This window comes from Centroberyx affinis, unplaced genomic scaffold, assembly GCF_046629955.1.
Source record: "Centroberyx affinis isolate AG114_WGS23_722 - 3 ecotype Tasmania unplaced genomic scaffold, CSIRO-AGI_Caff_v1 ptg005244l_1, whole genome shotgun sequence".
In the NCBI taxonomy this organism is placed as follows: domain Eukaryota; kingdom Metazoa; phylum Chordata; class Actinopteri; order Beryciformes; family Berycidae; genus Centroberyx; species Centroberyx affinis.
In genome coordinates, this window is record NW_027282610.1 from 6,603 (window position 1) to 27,500 (window position 20,898).

Here is a 20,898-nt window from a genome sequence, read left to right on the forward strand (position 1 = left end):
GTCTGCCTGTCTGTCTGCCTCTCTGTCTCTCTGTCTGTCTGTCTGTCTGTCTGCCTCTCTGTCTCTCTGTCTGTCTGTCTGCCTGTCTGTCTCTCCAGGTTCTCCAGCTGATGTTCTCCAGGAGGCCCAGGTTCCTCTGGTGAGCCAGGTTCAGTGTCAGGTTCAGTTACCAGAGTACAGCATCACATCCAGCATGATGTGTGCCGGCTTCGCTGAGGGAGGAGTCGACTCCTGCCAGGTGAACTGGACCGACCTGGACCTGGACCGACCCGGACCGACCCGGACCGACCTGGACCGACCTGAAACTGGACCGACCCGGACCGACCCGGACCGACCCGGACCGACCCGGACTGACCTGAACCTGGACTGACCTGGACTGACCTGGACCGACCCGGACCGACCCGGACCGACCCGGACTGACCTGTGTCTGCTCCTGTTTTCTGTTTAAGTTTAAAGTTTAAAGTTTAAAGTTTAAAGTTTAAAGTTTAAAGTGTGTGTTGTTGTTGTTGTTGTTGTTGTTGTTTGCAGGGCGACTCTGGAGGTCCACTGCTGTGTGAGGAGGACACACACTGGATCCTGACCGGTCAGTCACACACACACACACACACACACACACACACACACACACACACACACACACACACACACACACACACACACACTGGATCCTGACCGGTCAGTCACACACACACACACACACACACACACACACACACACTGGATCCTGACCAGTCAGTCTCACACACACACACACACACACACACACACACACACACTGGATCCTGACCAGTCAGTCACACACACACACACACACACACACACACACACACACACTGAAAAATAAAAATGAATGAATACATTCTGTGTCCTGATTGGTTCCTGGCAGGTGTGACCTCGTTTGGGATTGGCTGTGGGCGACCAGAGAGACCCGGAGTCTACGCCCGAGTCTCCTCCTTCACCTCCTGGATCGCCCAGACCAGACGCTCCTCCTCCTTCACCTCCTCCTCCTCTTCCTCTTCCTCCTGATTGACCCTCCTCCTCCTTCACCTCCTCCTTCACCTCCTCCTCCTCCTTCTCTTCCTCCTCCCCCTCCTCTTCCTCCTGACTCCTCCTCCTGTCCTCCTCCTCTTCCTCCTCCTCTTCCTCCTCCTCTTCCTCCTGACTGACCCTCCTCATCCTCCCCCTCCTCTTCCTCCTGACTTACCCTCCTCCTCTTCCTCCTCCTCTTCCTCCTGACTGACCCTCCTCATCCTCCTCCTCCCCCTCCTCTTCCTCCTCCTCTTCCTCCTGACTGACCCTCCTCCTCCTTCACCTCCTGGATCGCCCAGACCAGACACTCCTCCTCCTTCACCTCCACCTCCTCCTCCTCCTCTTCCTCCTGACTGACCCTCCTCCTCCTCCTCCTCTGTTCGGCTGGAGGTGAACACTTTGTCTTATTTGCATTTAAAAGCAATGAGTGAGCTGTCAATCAGAAGTGTCTTTAATTAAAACAATTAAACAACTGATGGATGTTTCTCCTTGTTGACGTCAGGAACAGAGTTAATTAAAGTTAAAGGTAAAGTTAAAGATGGAGGTAAAGTTAAAGGTAAAGGTAAATTTAAAGTTAAAGGTAAAGTTAAAGATGGAGGTAAAGTTAAAGGTAAAGTTAAAGATGGAGGTAAAGTTAAAGTTGAAGGTAAAGTAAAAGTTAAAGATGGAGGTAAAGTTAAAGTTAAATGTAAAGTTAAAGATGGAGGTAAAGTTAAAGGTAAACTTAAGATGGAGGTAAAGTTAAAGGTAAAGTTAAAGATGGAGGTAAAGTTAAAGATGGAGGTAAAGTTAAAGTTAAAGATGGAGGTAAAGTTAAAGGTAAAATTAAGATGGAGGTAAAGTTAAAGGTAAAGTTAAAGATGGAGGTAAAGTTAAAGATGGAGGTAAAGTTAAAGTTAAAGTTAAAGATGGAGGTAAAGTTAAAGTTAAAGATGGAGGTAAAGTTAAACGTAAAGTTAAAGATGGAGGTAAAGTTAAAGTTAAAGGTAAATTTAAAGTTAAAGATGGAGTTAAAGTTAAAGTTAAAGTTAAAGATGGAGGTAAAGTTAAAGATGGAGGTAAAGTTAAAGATGGAGGTAAAGTTTAAGTTAAAGTTAAAGATGGAGGTAAAGTTAAAGTTAAAGATGGAGGTAAAGTTAAAAGTAAAGTTAAAGATGGAGGTAAAGTTAAAGTTAAAGGTAAATTTAAAGTTAAAGATGGAGGTAAAGTTAAAGTTAAAGTTAAAGATGGAGGTAAAGTTAAAGTTAAAGATGGAGGTAAATTTGAAATGACCTCTGAGTTCATAACACCTCAACACAAAAAAAACCAACCAGGAAGTAGAGTAGTTACAATTTAAATTTATTTTGATCAAATGAGAATAAAAGTCACCACAGCGCCTCCTGGTGGCTGAACAGAAAGGCTGAACTTCTCCACAAGCAATTAGATATTAAATTAAATTACATTATTACAAATGATATTCCAGTGAATCACACATTCCTTACACATAGGAAAACAACTGTACTGTATTGACTGGAATCACGTGTGTGCTGTTAAAAGAAGGAAATAAAAGTTTCTACTATGTTTTATTGCAGTGAACTCAACTGTCGCTTAGTGTAGAAGAGAATTTGAATAAAGTTATCTTGTCCTGCATGTAAAGTTTCAATTTTATTTTTCATTTTAATATAAAAACATCTTTGGTAACACTTCACATAATGTAGTTTGTAACAACACTGTTTGGACGAAGCCATGTGAACGGTGTGTTACACAGTGAAGTGCATTATGGGAGATTTTCATCAGGTACATACACAGTAATGTTGTGTACTCATAATACTTCACTGGTGAATACACTGGAGTAAAGCTTTTATAAAGTGAAGAGTTACCCAAACTTCTCTCATTTGTTTTGATTTGTGTCACTAAAGAAAAACTAATATTCTCATGTTTTGTGAACTGAACTGTGTTGCAGTTCATCATCTGTCAGCAGCTGGAAAGTTAATGATCTTAATATTTTATTTTAAAGAAAAAAGTTTTGTGTTTCAGTGGGGAGAGGATCCTGCTCAGAACGTGCGTATCTTCGTATCGATCGTTTCACACTTTTAAATGAAATAAATAAAAAGACGATTTTACTGCTGAGTTGCTTCTGAGCTTCTGACTGAGCTGAAAGCACAGAGAAGGAAAGAGAGATGTTTGTCCGTCTAGGAGAGAAGTCGGTCCAGGAGAGAAGTCGGTCCAGGAGAGAAGTCGGTCCAGAGAAGTCGGTCCAGAGAAGTCGGTCCAGAGAAGTCGGTCCAAGAGAGAAGTCGGTCCAGGAGAGAAGTCGGTCCAGAGAAGTCGGTCCAGAGAAGTCGGTCCAGGAGAGAAGTCGGTCCAGGAGAGAAGTCGGTCCAGAGAAGTCGGTCCAGAGAAGTCGGTCCAGGAGAGAAGTCGGTCCAGAGAAGTCGGTCCAGAGAAGTCGGTCCAGAGAAGTCGGTCCAGGAGAGAAGTCGGTCCAGAGAAGTCGGTCCAGAAGAGAAGTCGGTCCAGGAGGTGAACAGGACAGGATCTGACCTCCGGACAGGACCGAGCTCCATTTCAGAGTAAAAGCCTGACATTTACCAGTCTTAACCTTCTTGTCTGACCGCAGGTTTGAATAAGCTCCATTACAAGGTTTTTTTTTAGCTTCACAGCTTGCTTTCTAATGTAAAGTCGCCCTAGCTAATGTTAGCCTAGACAGGAAACAAGCTAGTGGCAGTTTGCCGAAATTACGAGCAGAAGTCAAGGAGCAAACTGAACGGGTCAGGATGAAGAGACTCAGCAAGTCCAGGTCAGCAGGAGAAACCAGAAGACCGAGCAGGTTCAGCAGTGATGTACAGGACGGTAGAGTTTGTCTTACTCTTGTTTATCTGTTACAGAACGTTATAATCTTTATTTACAGAGATCTGCCAGTTAAAACACGGAGCCAGTGACTTGGCTTTGTGTGGTTGGACTATCGTTTTTGTTATTTGAAAAATAAAATCTTTGTTATTTATAAGAAATCTGATCCCCGACATCCAATATAGCTAAAATGTTCATAGTCCTAAATTATACAAATTAATAGGGTACATTTACTGAAGGCTGTGTCCATGTACTGTGAGTTATTTTTTAAACATGACTGTATTTACAGTTTACTAGCACACACAAGCTGCCCACGTCTCTAATGTGGATTTAACCGTGGTCTGATTTAACCGTGGTCTGATTTAACCGTGGTCTCTAAGCAGGCTACATTTTACATTTACATTAAAAAGCAAGCTGTGAAGCTTAAAAAAAACACTTTATGGCATAATTTTACGTTACTTATTCAAACCGACAGATTGAATTGGCTCACTCGCTCTGTTCGGACCTGAGGTTCAGACAGGAAGATGTCAATTACCGTTTAGCAACTTGGTTCAAACGGACAAACATTAAGGCTTTTACTCTGAAATGCAGCTCCTTCCTGTCTGTTGGTTCTGTCCACTCCTCCAACACTTCACTCCTTTTCTGCACATCGCTCTTTCCTTTTCCGTGGTGTCAACTCAAATCCAAAAAGCAAAAAGCAGTAAAATCGTTTTTTTATATGTTGCACATAATTAAGTAAAACAACTGATGCGAAGCTAACATGACAGTTTTCACTTCCCTCATCCTGGACTGAATATTAAAGGTTCCTATCAGCTGTTAGAGAGAAAAAGATCAAATGGTTTCTTCATCATTCTGACAGACTTTCACTTTTTAACAGTGTGAAACCATTTAACAGCTGGGATTAAATTAAAGATTACTTTCAAAATGTAACTTTATTACTTTTACTTTCATTACAGATTGCTTAATACCTTACAATACATTACATTCCTTATTTTAATAACCTAGCTTGATTGCTCTTTGGATTAGTTTGCCTCAAAATCATTAAATTTGTAGTTAAACATATGAGTTATTTGAACTGGCAGACTAATTTAAATGTTAATTTAAATGTTATTAACAACTGTTATAAATTGCGTATTTTTCTCTTAATAAAATGAGGTTTCCCTTCAGGTTCTGATTTACCGTCTGGAACCTGACCAGATCCTGCCAGTAACAGATTACAATACTTTTATTTTTATCAGATTACATTAATCCTATTATATGTAATCTGTTAATCCTCCATTTTTTTTTTTAAGATGTTAGATTGTTGGAGGTGGAGAGACACAGGAGAGACTGGGAGAGAGAGAGAAGACATGTGACACGGGTCCTTGGTCACATGGTACACGCCTCAGATCGCTCAGCCAATGGGACGCCCCGTTAATCCTCAATTTTGTTTGATTCTCGTTAGTAACTGTAACAGATTACAGTTGTTTTTGTAATGAGACTACAGTAATCCATTACATGTAATCCATTACTCCACATTTCCGTTTGATTGGTTGAATGTCCGTCCAGTGAGTAACAGGACATTGGATTTGATTGGGTTCTCCTGATGGAGCCCCTGTTTCCCATTGGTTGTTTTTTGTGCGGCGGCATTTCTGATTGGTCAGAGGGCATTGAGGCCAGTCCCTTCTCCTTCCTTCATCTCTTTCAAAGCCACGCCTTCCTTGGAGGCCACGCCCCCCTGACAGGCCACGCCCTCATCAGAAACCACGCCCTCCTTCAGGGCCACGCCCTCTGTCTGCAGCTGCTGGGACGTCCTGCCACGAGACCTGCAGACAGACAGGCAGACAGACAGGCAGACAGGCAGACAGGCAGGCAGGCAGGCAGACAGACAGGCAGGCAGACAGACAGACAGGCAGGCAGGCAGACAGACAGACAGACAGGCAGACAGACAGGCAGACAGACAGACAGACAGGCAGACAGAGAGAGAGACAGGCAGGCAGACAGACAGAGAGGCAGGCAGACAGACAGACAGACAGACAGACAGACAGGCAGACAGACAGACAGACAGACAGGCAGGCAGACAGACAGGCAGACAGACAGACAGACAGGCAGACAGAGAGAGAGACAGGCAGGCAGACAGACAGACAGACAGACAGACAGACAGACAGGCAGACAGAGAGACAGACAGGCAGACAGACAGACAGAGAGACAGACAGACAGGCAGACAGACAGGCAGACAGGCAGACAGAGAGACAGACAGGCAGACAGACAGACAGAGAGACAGACAGAAAACCAAAACAGAATCACACACAATCTGACCAGTAAGAACTGCAGTAAGTCAACACACATTTCCTTAGTTGATTTGTCAAGATCTGTCATGTTTAGGGTTTGTTTATATTTATGAACTCCATCACAGCGGTAAACTCCACCCATCACAGCGGTAAACTCCACCCATCACAGCGGTAAACTCCACCCATCACAGCGGTAAACTCCACCCATCACAGCGGTAAACTCCACCCATCACAGCGGTAAACTCCACACCAAACGCCCTTAATGGAGCACACCCACTATGATGTCATCCTTCCTCTCTGATGTCAAAACTCAGAGGCCCTGACAGACAAAACCTACTATAGCTTGCTAGCTGGTTAGCTTGTAGCTCTGGGTCGGCATCAGCTCATATGATGTGAACTTTCTTCATCACTACAGGAAGCTCGTCTTCTTCAACACAGTTTACATGTGGAGTTCCCGTTATGTTTTCCATGTACATGTTCCCACTTGGTTATATCATCCATAAAGTTATATTTATTTCCATTGCTATGCTGACATTAAACAGATATCCAACCATATAATGCTGTAATTCATATTTGTTCATATACAGTGTTTCTAATTAATACATTCTAGAGTTGTAATTGTCAATTGTGTTGTTTAATATTCCCCATTTGCTCTAGTTTTATTTATATTCTATTTCCCTTTATTCTATTACTATTTCATCACTGAAGTTTAATGTCATCTTAGCCTATACGTCTGTCTCTCAAGGAATAAAATCTTAATGAATTAAAATGCTGATGTCAACATTTGCTGTAGCTAAATGAAAATTAATGAAACAGGCTAGCAGTGCTTATTGATTTCACTGAGGAATGATGCTAGCACTGTGAGCTCACATTAGCTTGTGGGTAAGAAGGCTACTGATGCTAATATGCTTAGCTCACCAATTCTGTTCCACGTCCTTGATGGTGTCGGGCAGCGGCACATTGAGGGTCTCCGGCAGGAAGCAGGCAAATCCCCCCGCCACCACCGCCGCCCCCCCATACACCACACTGGGCAGCGCCGGGAGTACCTGGGAAATGGAGTCCATTATCATTATTACTGATGTTGTTGGTATTGTTAATGCTTGTGTAGTCGTAGTAGAAATACGAGTAATAGTGGTAGTATGAGTAGTACTAACAAGTAGTACTAATACTAATATCTGAAAATAACAGCATGTGAGTAATAATAATGAGTTAGTTGTTAGTTGTTAGTGATGTGAGAATAGTGATGTGAGTGAGTCGCTAGTTGGTTAGTTAATAGTTGACCACCCTGAATAAATAAAGGTAAATAAATAAAAATAATTTGTTAGTTGGTTAGTTAGTTTGTTGGTTAGTTGGTTGGTTAGTTAATTTGTTGGTTAGTTAGTTTGTTGGTTAGTTGGTTGGTTAGTTAATTTGTGAGTTGGTTTGTTAGTTGGTTAATTAGATGGTTAGTGTGTTAGATGTTAGTTGGTTAGTTAATTTGTTGGTTAGTTAATTTGTTGGTTAGTTAATTTGTTCGTTGGTTAGTTAGTTAGTTGGCCAGTTAATTTGTTAGTTGCTTAGTTAATTTATTAGTTGGTTAGTTGGTCAGTTAATTTGTTAGTTGGTTAGTTAATTAGTTAGTTGGTTAGTTAGTTAGTTAATTAGTTAGTTGTTCGTTAGTTTGTTTGTTAGTTAATTAGTTAGTTGGTTAGTTAATTTGTTAGTTGTTAGTTAGTTTGTTGGTTAGTTAATTTGTTAGTTGGTTAGTTAGTTTGTTGGTTAGTGAATTTGTCAGTTGCTTAGTTAGTTGGTAAGTTAATTTGTTAGTTGCTTAGTTAATTTATTAGTTGGTTAGTTAGTTTGTTGGGTAGTTAATTTGTTAGTTGCTTAGTCAGTTGGTAAGTGAATTTGTTAGTTGGTAAGTGAATTTGTTAGTTGGGTAGTTAATTTGTTAGTTGGTTAGTTAGCTAGTTTGTTGGTTGGTTAATTTGTTAGTTGGCTAGTTAATTTGTTAGTTGGTTAGTTGGTAAGTTAATTTGCTAGTTGGCTAGTTAATTTGTTAGTTGGCTAGTTAATTTGTTAGTTGGTTAGTTAGTTGGTAAGTTAATTTGCTAGTGGGCTAGTTAATTTGTTAGTTGGTTAGTTAGTTGGTAAGTTAATTTGCTAGTTGGCTAGTTAATTTGTTAGTTGGCTAGTTAATTTGTTAGTTGGTTAGTTAGTTGGTAAGTTAATTTGCTAGTTGGCTAGTTAATTTGTTAGTTGGTTAGTTGGTAAGTTAATTTGCTAGTTGGCTAGTTAATTTGTTAGTTGGCTAGTTAATTTGTTAGTTGGTTAGTTAGTTGGTTAGTTAATTTGTTAGTTGGTTAGTTAATTTGTCAGTCAGTTGACGGTGGAAGGAGTGATGGTACCTCGTCCAGGATGAGGACAGCAGGTGCTGCCATGCTGCCGACCCGCGCCATGGTCGACACAAAACCCATTCCTGTCTGTCTGGAAATATAATACAATATGATTACTATATAATATACATTTATATATATACAGCTCTGCAAAAAATTAAGAGACCACTGCAAAATTATCAGTTTCTCTGGTTTTACTATTTATAGGTATGTGTTTGAGTAAAATTAGTAAAATTAACATTTTTGTTTTATTCTATAAACTACTGACAACATTTCTCTCAAATTCCAAATAAAAATATTGTCATTTAGAGCATTTATTTGCAGAAAATGACAACTCAAAATAACAAAAAAGATGCAGTGTTTTCAGACCTCGAATAATTCAAATATTCACCATTTATATTAATTTTTAAACAACACAATAATAATGTTTTAACTTAGAAAGAGTTCAGAAGCAAAGAAGAGCCAGGCTGAGGTTTGCAAAAGACCAGAAGGACTGGACCGTAGAGGACTGGAGTCAGGTCATCTTCTCTGATGAGTCCAATTTTCAGCTTTGCCCAACACCTGGTCATCTAATGGTTAGATGGATTAGACTCACCCACTGTGAAATTTGGTGGAGGATCGGTGATGATCTGGGAGCTTCAGCAAGGCTGGAATCAGGCAGATTTGTCTTTGTGAAGGATCAGGACTCAAGACACGGACAAGGCCGTCCTGGAAGAAAACTCACTTCCTTCTGCTCTGACAATGTTCCCCAACTCTGAGGATCGGTTTGTCCAGCAGGACAACGCTCCACGCCACACAGCCGGGTCGACCGAGGTGTGGATGGAGGACCAGATCAAGACCCTGTCATGGCCAGCCCTATCTCCAGACCTGAACCCCATTGAAAACCTCTGGAATGTGATCAAGAGGAAGATGGATGGTCACAAGCCGTCAAACGAAGCCGAGCTGCCAGGAGGCAGAAAGTCTCCCAGCAGCTCAGAGACAGACTGAGGAGACACATGACAGCTGTGACTGAACATCAGGGTTATTCCACCGAATACTGATTTCTGAACTCTTCCTAAGTTAAAACATTAGTATTGTGTTGTTTAAAAATGAATGTGAACTTGTTTTCTTTGCATTATTCGAGGTCTGAAAACACTGCATCTTTTTTGTTATTTTGACCAGTTGTCATTTTCTGCAAATAAATGCTCTAAATGACAATATTTTTATTTGGAATTTGGGAGAAATGTTGTCAGTAGTTTATAGAATAAAACAAAAATGTTCATTTTACTCATTTTACTCAAACACATACCTATAAATAGTAAAACCAGAGAAACTGGTCTCTTAATTTTTTTCAGAGCTGTATATACTGTATATATACAGTATATATATATGTGTATATATATATCTATATATATATAGATATATATATGATGATTTACATTATTTGGTTGGAGAGTGTCCTGCTGTGTCTGGAAACTCCACAGGGGGGCGACAGAGCAACACAAATTAAACACTAACACACTTCTACTGGTTTCTACTGGGAGCTCACCAGTACAAAACAGTCTTCTACTGGTTTCTACCTCAACAGGGAGTTTTGAGGAAGGTAAGAGAGAGAATCATTTATTTCACCACCTACATTTTCCCAGCCGGTCAGAGGATTTAAACCAGCAACCTTTTGTAGTGGATGTACCTGATGACAGTGGGATAAAGCTCTCCAGTGTAGAGATAGACTGTGGTGAAGGAAGCCGAGGTGAAACCTTTACCAAGACAAGCCAGAGCGGTTCTGAAGGTTTGCATTTCTGAGGAGGAGAGGAGAGGAGAAGAGCGGAGAGGAGAGAAATCCTTTATTTCTTTCTAGTTTTTCAGTCAGATATTCCACGCTCTTCTCGTATAATAAAACATTTTAACTGAATGAAGCTGTTGAACAGAAAATGTATTCAGTGTCACTGTAACCTAAAGATGAAACATGAATAATAAATACAATCAGATGTCTGATTTCATTTTCCAGAGAAACAATAAAGCCCAGCTGAGTAAAGTTTTATGCTTAAACATTAATTCCTTGAATTTCTGCTACACTTATTTTTGTAAGCTTCCATTGTTGAACCGCAAACATTTATATTTCATCATAACAATGTACAACTTCCTCACCGTTCAATTACAAACACATTACATTTACAAACATATTAACTTCATTTAGTGTGTGTGTTAACGTGTGCGTTACCAACCGGTGGGAACAAAGATGTTGGTGAAGATGATGAGGGCTGATAGGAAGAGGCAGGTTGCCTGGGAAACACGGCGGCCAAGGTAACTGAGCATGCCCAGAGCAAACAGCTTGGCGGGAATATCGACAGCTCCAAAGATGATCTGCATCAAGTAGATACTAACCTGCAACAGCCAATAGGAGAAGGCCTTACTAGTTACTGGTCAGTAGGAGAGAAGGCCTTGTTAGGAACCAGCCAACAGGAAAGAAGACGTTATTAGGAACCAGCCAACAGGAGAGAAGACGTTATTAAGAAGACGTTACTAGGAACCTGTGGAGGAATAACACAAAATCTATGATCTAGTAAAAAGTATAGTAACAGATGGTCTACTCAAATGTCCGAGTTGAAGGACATTTGTTTTGACCAGACCAGACTGTGGAATGTAAGTGATAAAATAAAATGTTTAAAAAATGCAGAAAAACAGCTACGGCCTCTCAAATGCTGGGAGGTTGAATGCAATCTCAAACAGAATCACTAAAGAACCAAAAAGAAACATTACAAAATGACAACGAATCACTGAAGAATGAAACAAGACAGAAGGCAGGAGAGAGAGAGAGAAGGGAGGCAGTCCAGGAGTCAGACAACATTCCCTAATCCCTGTACGTAAATCCAAAGTCACTTGGCTAGAAGAATGGAAAACTGTATGTTCAGTCTATAACCGAAATGGTGCTGATTCACAACAGCTTATGAGACTAGTACTACCTCCGGTCTCTGGGACAGTGTACTTAAACAAAGCCTATCCCAACTGGGAACACTTTCTGTTATTATTGCGGTGCTCCAGGCCACGGGGCAAGATATACCACCAACCCCCACAGAATGCATAGGGGAGTCAGGATAGTGAGGCCAGTCCAAATATTGTCAAACACCTTTAATTAAATTGGCAGATCCTGGAGAAGAGCCAACTCTCACAGCTGAAGTGGGCGGCACATCAGTTTCTCTCCTGGTGGACAGAGGAGCAAATCTACCATTAATTGTGTAACATCTGAGGACAAACTGAAACCTTCTCAAAAACGTCTAGAAACTGTGGGTGTTAATGGTATTCCTCAGTCATTACCATTTTCTCAACCAATTATGGAAAGTACGGGGCCTTCACTGAAACGTCTGAAGGGTTTACTAGAACTCACCTGTTTCTCTTATCACCTACAACACCTGTGAACCTTTTGGGAAGAGATTTACTTTGCAAGTTCAATTGTTTCATCCATTGCACACCAGACGGTGTCTATTTGGAAATACTAGAACACAAAACCACAGAAATCATCTTAGCCCATATGAAACCTGAAACCTCTGCAAACGACACTGAAGAAATTGACAATGAAATAAAAAATCAAATTTTGAATGTTGTACCTATAAATATTTGGGCTGCTAATTCTACAGCGGTTGGCTCCAAGCATTCTGCAACGCCCGTAAACATTTGGTCAAATGTGACGCTCTCCCAATGCTTTCACAGTACGCTCTCTCATGTGAAAAGGTTGAGGGAGTTAGACCAGCAGTTGAGTCACTGTTACAACAAGGTGTGATCATTCCATGTGCTAGCCCTTGTAACACGCCTATACTGCCTGTTAAAGAGCCAATCAAGAATGAGTACACATTTGTGCAGGATCTGCAAGCAGTGAATAATGTGGTGATCCCCCAGTTGCAATCCGGCCACCATCTAAAGTCCCAGCAACCCGTCGGCATTCCACCAGAGATTTGTAAACGCGGAGTTGTTCATTCGAGACGGCAGACAGCGTCACGAGTGAGGAAGCGTGGCCGGAAAGGAGGAGAGCGACAAAGGCTACGCAGACTCGGGCTGCGCCGCTCGCCACTTCCCTCTTTTATCCTCGGAAACGCGCCGTCACTGAGGAATAAAGTCGACGAGTTGCAAGCGACTGTGAAGTACAGGAACGCTTGTGTGAGCGCATTGACTGAAACTTGGTTAACAGATCACGACCTGAGCCAGGATTTCGAAATCGATGGCTTGACGCACAGCTGACCGGCAAAGCACAGGGAGGGGGCGTGTGCTTGTATGTTAATTCACGCTGGTGTAAGACTGTCATAGTAAGGGAATCTATTTGTAGCCCTCACATCGAACTTTTATCCATTTCATTGCGCCCGTTCTACTTGCAGTATTTATGACGGTGGTTTATATTCATCCTAGAGCCAACATGGTAGATGCAACATCCACCATTGTTAAACTTGTGCACCGTTTGCAAAGCATTTCCCCTGATGCCCCACATTTTATTTTTTTTTAAATGAGGGGCAAGATGGCGGCAGGTGTGTCAGGTGTGCTGGCTGCACTTCTAGCATATGGATTCATTTTAAATTCTATTAACACAGGCCCATCTTTTAAGGGTAAACCTGATTTTAAAGAAGCCAAAGATTACTACGATAAGCTAGATGCATCACCGAAAAGCCTGCACGCTAATCAAGTAGCTGAAAAGCACTTTGGATTTGGAAGAAATGCTCTGATCAACACGTTCATCTACCCTTGCCAATACCAAGAGAGACACTGCAAAACCAAAGCTAAACGCCAAAGGAGCAACTGTATCATAATAACACTGTGCCTACTCTTATCCGGAGACGTCCACCCATGTCCAGGCCCGAACGCAAGCACTAATGCCAGAGTCAACACCACAACTCAGCAAGGGACAAACGACTCGGGCCGACAGGAACGTACTCACGGTCCCATCACAGGCATTGATCTCTTGTACCAACCTAATGTTCCTGCTTATGTGTGCTGTCCGAGTGCCGGGGGGATACCAGTGGTGGGACGCAGCCCGGCGGAGGACGGACGCCTCTCGGCGGGGATGGAGCTCCCTGCAGCAGCCGAAGCAAACAACAGGTGTGGAGCAAGCATCTTTGGACCCTTTGACGTCGCGATCCGCCGAAGATGTACAAAACCGTTCCGGGAGTGCGACTGGGCCTGCATTGACAACGCTGAGCTCTGGGAGTGTCACCGAAACGGCAATTTCATGTGGAAAAGTACTTCCAACTGTGCCTCGCGCTCTCGTCCTGCCGGCATCAGAGTGAGTACTGTCCAACAAACACACAACATGGGGTTCATCACAACATCCAAAACAAACAAAGCTGGACAATGAACACTCAACACAGTTGACACACAGAGTTTGCCGTGACTCTCGCAACCAGACAGCTGGAGTGATACCGGCCATCAAAAAACACCGCAAATTAAATTTTTTCAAAACTGTAAACCAATCCACAGTCACTTGAATATCCGTAGTGTGATTTCCAAAATTGACCCAGTTCACCATATTCTCAGTGATTCCAACTTAGATTTTTTATGCTTGTCAGAGACATGGTTACATAGTAACTCGCCATCAGCTGCAATAGATGTACCAGGCTATAAGGTATTTAGACAGGACAGGTCTAAGGGGAAGGGGGGCAGGGTGATGATTTACATTAAAGACAACTTTCACTGTGATCAAATTAAATGGTCATCTGACAATGACTTGGAATGCATAAGTCTAACTGTAACTCTCTCACCTCAAATGTCCTTTGTCCTTGTTGTTTTGTACCGCCAACCTTCCTCTAACAATAGATTCTATGAAAATCTGAAAAACATGCTCAAAGAGTGCAAGTCTAGGAAAGAAGTCATATTGATGGGTGATTTCAATATCAATTGGGAAGATAGGACAAACAGGAAGGCCGTCAAACAGATCACCGGTAACTTTGAGTCAACTCAACTGATTAATGGGCCAACTAGAATAACCACCTCTTCCCAAACACAGATTGACTTGATCTAGTAATAGACCTGAAAGAGTAGTAAAGACATTCAACTTTATCACTGGGCTCTCGGGCCACAACTTGATATTACTATCTAGAAAACTCACAAAGAAACGGTTCCAAAGTGGTCATACACTATCTGAGCAGCTCAGGATCCCTAAAAGTGAACTCGGAAATTTTGAAAGTGCCATACAACAAATTAATTGGAATGACTTATTGCCGGGGTTAAATGCGGAGGAAGACAGCAGTATATTCATACATGAAATTCAGCATATAGCCCATAAATTCACAAAAAGCGTCAAAGGCAAAAAGAAATCAAAAGAGGTCAGTACCCTGGTTGAACACTGATTTACTGAAACTGATGAAGGAGAGGGATCTTGTGTTGAAAAGGGTCTTAAAGTGGATACAGACAACTTTTCAACTTTCCCCCGTTGTCCCCCCCTAGTGTTTCCAAGTGGTATTGTTGTTTGCGCCGCTGTTGCAAAGACAACCGGATCTCTTCCTGTTAGAGTCTAGCTCTGTGCGACAGAACAAACCATCTGTCTGTTATCAACTCCTTGATCAAAACACAATGTAGTAACTTTCACCACTGCTCACTTTAGAAAGGCCACTGCAAGAAAATGTGTTCTTTGTTTAGATTATCAAACGGACAATGGATCATTTGTTTGTTTCTGGCTGCTAGCATTAGCGTTAGCTAGCGTTAGCAACATCGCTAACGTTGCTAACGCTAGCAACGATAGCTAACGCTAGCAGCCAGAAACAAACATAGTTAGATGTTTGTTTTTTTTGTTCTAGAAACAAGATGTTTGTTTCTGGCTGGTCCAGGCTTCCTTGTAGCTCCTGGTTCGTTTTCTGGCTACTAGCGGTAGCGTTAGCAACATGGCTAACGCTACCGCTAGCAGCCAGAAACATTAGCAACATGGCTAACGCTACCACCAGTAGCCTGCTACTGTCCAAACTACTACTGTCCAAAGCAAGAAACAATCCCAACTAGAAACCCCGATCTCAGTGCTATGCCATTTCCGCTAGTGGGGATAGCTACCTTTTTTTTTTTTTACTGGGAATAGCTACCGGACCTCTTTCGGTTGCCCAATGGATGTCACACTTCCTTTGTGCCGTAAGTCGAGCCTTCCTTCTCAGAATTGCATAGTGAAAGCGAGGCTTATAGGAACCAATCTAAACACATGGTGTCATTATTCTATAGACATTACACTGTGCAATCAACATTTACTTCATAGTGATAAGTTAAAGCAAAAAAGTTGTCTATAGGGTCTTTAAAAGGTGAACGACAAACGCAAATTTATTATGCTGCGGAATAAGGTTACTAAAGAGATAAGAAAAGAAGAAAGAAAATCCTGGATGACAAAATGACTTTTGATGCCAACCAGTGTTGGCATCAAAAGTCAGCATGTATTTATGTCTTTTATTTATTTATTTTATGTTGTGTATTGGTTGTGTTGACTACTGTTTGCAAACCAAATTGCCCCTCGGGGACAATAAAGACTATCCTATCCAATCCAATCTTGTCCTCGCTGCCTCCAAACACAACGCAGTATAGTGCCATTGATCTGTGCAGTACATTCTTTAGTCTTTTTAGTCTCTAGGTTTATCCCCATGCATGAAGGCAGTTGCTGCTGCTGCTGCATTGTCTGTTCGTAGTTTTAGGCTCACCTGTGGCTGTGATGGTACCTCATGATGTGCTCCACTCGTTACTAGAGAAGCTCACAAACAGATCACCTCTGCTACATTACACTCTTGCTCCAAACATTTCATTGAAACAATGTTCTTTGTTGAACCCTGCCACTCTTCTTGACCCCCACGATTGTGTGGAGGTCACTTCACACTCTACTAAACCTAGACCTGACCTTTGGGAAACTCCATTGCATACCCCTGACTATGTCTTACACTGATGGCTCAGCCTACAAAGTCGATGGTGTGTCGTAGGCAGCTTATGCAATTTGTGATGACTTTGCCTCCCTGCCTCCACGTGCTCCACCCAAGTTGCTGAGGAGGTGATTGCTCTGACCAGTGTTCGCCAACTGGCCGAGAAAGAGACATTTACATTGATTCCAGATATGCATTTGGATGAGGTCATGATTTTGGTGCCCTTTGACCGTGACTGTGGATTTCTGACATGTCCGGGGACACCCATTAAACATGGAACTCCGGTTAAGGATTTGTCTGTCTACTGCCCACTGCCATTGTAGTTGTAAATTGTGACGGTCATTCTAAATCTGATGATCCTATTTCTAATGGCAGTGCCATGGCTGACCATGCAGCCAAAGCAGCAGCCAGATCTGGCCCTCCTGTCCATGTAAACCGAAGCGTTTCCTCTGTACCGACCTCAGCTCCTAATGACGTCGCTCTCCTCCAAGAGAGCGCTGATGTGTTCGAACACGTGTGCTCATGGTTGTAAACATGTAAACGGTGTGTGGAGACATCTAGACGTCCGTGTGGTGCCCCTACCTCCCTTTTCCGTGGCTTGTTCGCATGTCACATGGTTTGTCACATGGTTTGTCACATGTGAGCGAAGGGAGGATGTGTCAGACTGTTCTGAGAGACTGGTATGCACCAGGATTTACAACATTTTCTATAAAATGATGTGAACAGTGTCACATTTGCCAACAATATAACCAAGGATCAATCGTTTTTAGTCTTGAGTCTAAACTGACAGGATCAATCAGCTTTAGTCTTGCGTCTAAACTGACAGAATCAATCAGCTTTATCTTTCACTGCAGTTTAACTGGTTTCCATGAATAAAGTGAGATAAACAGAGAGTAAAATTCACAAATTAACTATTAACTAATTTTAGTTATTAACTAGGATGCTGTTGGGGGTCGACAGCAAGGGTTTATCCCGAAATCCCACAATCCTCGAAGGCCCCATTAAGTCAAATGTAATAAAAAGCCATTCAGTAATAACACAATAAGACTCCATGGTTAATCTTCCCAATTATATTGCTTGTATGTCCCTCCTATTTTTATTTCGTCAAATAATTAATAAATTTGTAACTATTATAACAAATTAATAAAGTTAACCAGTTAATTATATTATTATTACTTGTAAACACTCCAAAATTAATGGATATAATCCTCTAGGGATTGTCTCCCCTATAATAAAGGGCATGTACGTTAATTATTTTCTTAACACTCAATAATACATTTAACCAATTAACTATTTTATTAATAATAATCACAGAAAGTGCAAACTTCATACAAATCTCCATAATTGCCTGAACAATTCTCTTGACAAGTTTCAATACAATATAATTCACCATTGGTGAGATATGGGTCCAAATAGCATGGAGATTAATTTAATCAGTTAATGAATAATAGTTATTATAATCATAAACACATCAAAATCAATAGAGTTCTTCCTCATCAATGTCCACACCAAATTTGAAAAGATTCTTATAAAAAACTGTTCAAGTTATCGTGTTCACACTGAGGATCTGCGGCGGACACGGCGGCGGTCAGGGTGAATCCATAACATCCCCAAAAGTTATTTTGAGGATATAATTAATTGATAATTAATTAACAATTATAAAAAACAAGTATGTAAAAAAATGTTCTGCTTACCCCAAATTTCTGAAGGTCCATGGCCAAACCGTAGTACGCAAAGCTGGTGGAGAACCTGCCAGAGGAAGACAGACAGCAGACTAGTTCCTGGATACTGCAAACTCTTTCTGGAAAATAATTACATCAATAATAATAATAATAATAATAATCATAATCATAATCATTATCATAATCATTATTTCTAACTCTTTCTGGATATAAAATACATAGATACTAGAAAGTACTTTGCTCAAGGACACTTCAGCAGGGAAGATGCTTGCTGACATTAGATACTACTTCCTGGTTACTAGGCAGTACTTCCTGGTTACTAGGCAGTACTTCCTGGTTACTAGGCAGTACTTCCTGGTTACTAGGCAGTACTTCCTCACCAGACAGCCAGCAGGCAGATGGAGATGCGCCTCATTCCTCTGGTTCTCAGCAGGTCGTACGCTGTGAAGGACGACTGGCTGGACTCTATCTCCTTTTTCATATGGGATTGGAGGTCCTACACACACACACACACACACACACACACACACACACACACACACACCAAGCATGGACAACAAGGAGCAACACAAGATCTTTCAGATGTTATTGTTAAAAGGTTCAGATTAGGAGACTTCAAAGACCTTAAATCTACAGTGGAACCCAGAGAAGACCAGGATGAAGTGGAGAAGATAGAAGGATATGGAAGCACCATGATGAAGAAGTGGAGAAGATAGAAGGATGTGGAAGCACCATGATGAAGAAGTGGAGAAGATAGAAGGATATGGAAGCACCATGATGAAGAAGTGGAGAAGATAGAAGGATGTGGAAGCACCATGATGAAGAAGTGGAGAAGATAGAAGGATGTGGAAGCACCATAACATGGAAACACCAGGAGCTCCAGATAACACAGGATCCACAGGAATGACTTACTACAAGCTGATCTCATATAAATACATGAAATGAACACGACAACACCAAATTATATGTGGGCGGCACGTAAAGTGTTAAAATTCAGTTTTCCCAGTTTGAAACGGTTCCATGAAGGAGACACGACTATAAACAGCAAGTAGAGTCACACTGAAGACTCGGTGGACATCAGGGTGTTGTGGACGGGGGGAGGAGTTTGACTTCAATGTGACCAGAGTTCCCAAACCTTAAAGCATCAGGCTGGTGTTTTTAATGCATTGCTTACCGTCAACAAATTCTATGAAAATAACAAAATCAGCAATGAATTTGTTTTGCTAACAAGTCTGGTCCATGTATCTGGTCCCAGTGCAGCCATGTCCCAGCAGCCATAGAACTCCATTGTATTAAAAACATTAAAAACCCGTCACAGAGCCATGCTGCTGCTCTGCAGCATATTTCATCATCACCATGCACCGGGCCGGACCACTTTTTCCTCAAACGACTTAATAAGCCGACTGTAAACACTTTTCCATCTCAGGAAAGTAGTTCCGTAGCACAGAAAATAGTCCCCCGGCGTAATGAAGAATTTGTTCCCGTTTGAATTTGATTTGGTAAAAACTACAACAGCCTGACTTTTCATGGTAACAGTTAGAGATTTTTAAAATGTAAACTTTGTCTTTGTGAGCTGAATTTAAAGGTTTTTAGTTTACAGTTGGAGCCGATGACTTCCTGGTTGAAGACTAAAAACAGAACGTGGGAAGTCAGAAAGTAACGAGAGGAGAGCAAACACATTGTTGATTTAGTTATTTTCATAGGATTTGTTGACGGTAAGCAATGCATTAAAAACACCGGCCTGATGCTTTAACCGAGTCGTTTTAGTCGTCTAACTGCCTAAACTTAACCAGCCAACCAAGGTTAGCCAACCTTTAGCTGAAAACACAAGTCCAGCTGTTGCTGTTGCCACAGAATCTGATCCTTGTTATTGTGACAGAATTCAATGAAATTTTCCCATAACTCCCAAAACTGTCCACAGCACTGAAATCTGCGTTTGAGAGTTTGTGGTCATTTCATGAGTTTTTATGAGATTATGTTGATTTATTAATGTGGGATGGATGATAGTAAGACAGGTAGACAGACAGACAGTCAGACAGACAGACAGACAGACAGACAGTCAGACAGACAGACAGGCAGACAGGCAGACAGACAGACAGACAGACAGACAGACAGGCAGACAGTCAGACAGACAGACAGACAGACAGAAAGAAAGACAGGTAGACAGACAGTCAGACAGACAGGTAGAAAGGTAGACAGACAGACAGACAGTCAGACAGACAGACAGACAGACAGGCAGGCAGACAGACAGACAGGCAGACAGACAGACAGACAGACAGAAAGAAAGACAGGTAGACAGACAGTCAGACAGACAGACAGACAGGCAGACAGACAGACAGGCAGACAGACAGACAGACAGACAGAAAGAAAGACAGGTAGACAGACAGTCAGACAGACAGACAGACAGGCAGACAGTCAGACAGACAGGCAGACAGACAGACAGACAGACAGTTTACCTCCAAGGTTATCTTCTCGGTCATCTCTGGTTTGCCGTTGATTCGAGCGACACGGTGAAGACTCTTCAGCGCCTCCTCCGACCGCCGGTTCAGAACCAACCAACGGGCCGACTCCGAGTACCACCTGACCAATCAGAGACCAGATAGCTCAGAACCATGTACCACCTGACCAATCAGAGACCGGATAGCTCAGAACCATGTACCACCTGACCAATCAGAGACCGGATAGCTCAGAACCATGAGACAGACTAGACAGTCTCTGATTCAGAATTAACTACCACCTGAACAAATGTTTTTAACTGTTTAAGTACATTTAAGACCTGAGAGGTCAAATGTGATGACACCATCAAAACAAGTGGCAACAAAGATGGCCGATAACAGATCTGTACACACACGCATAGGATGAAGCAATG

The 20,898-nt window shown here is 41.9% G+C and overlaps 1 protein-coding gene across 1 annotated transcript in view; it reads right to left on the reverse strand.

Annotated features, from left to right (window-relative positions):
* Positions 1-5,497: 5,497 nt before the first annotated feature.
* oatx (organic anion transporter X) overlaps positions 5,498-20,898 on the reverse strand; it is a 30,319-nt gene continuing 14,918 nt past the window's right edge. The window contains exons 8-15 of the mRNA XM_071546369.1: positions 20,486-20,609; positions 18,410-18,525; positions 18,042-18,096; positions 10,708-10,867; positions 10,173-10,281; positions 8,516-8,594; positions 7,047-7,174; positions 5,498-5,663 (exon numbers count right to left, since the gene is read on the reverse strand). Coding sequence (XP_071402470.1) covers positions 5,498-5,663; positions 7,047-7,174; positions 8,516-8,594; positions 10,173-10,281; positions 10,708-10,867; positions 18,042-18,096; positions 18,410-18,525; positions 20,486-20,609 — 937 coding nt within the window. The remainder of the gene's footprint in view (positions 5,664-7,046; positions 7,175-8,515; positions 8,595-10,172; positions 10,282-10,707; positions 10,868-18,041; positions 18,097-18,409; positions 18,526-20,485; positions 20,610-20,898) is intronic.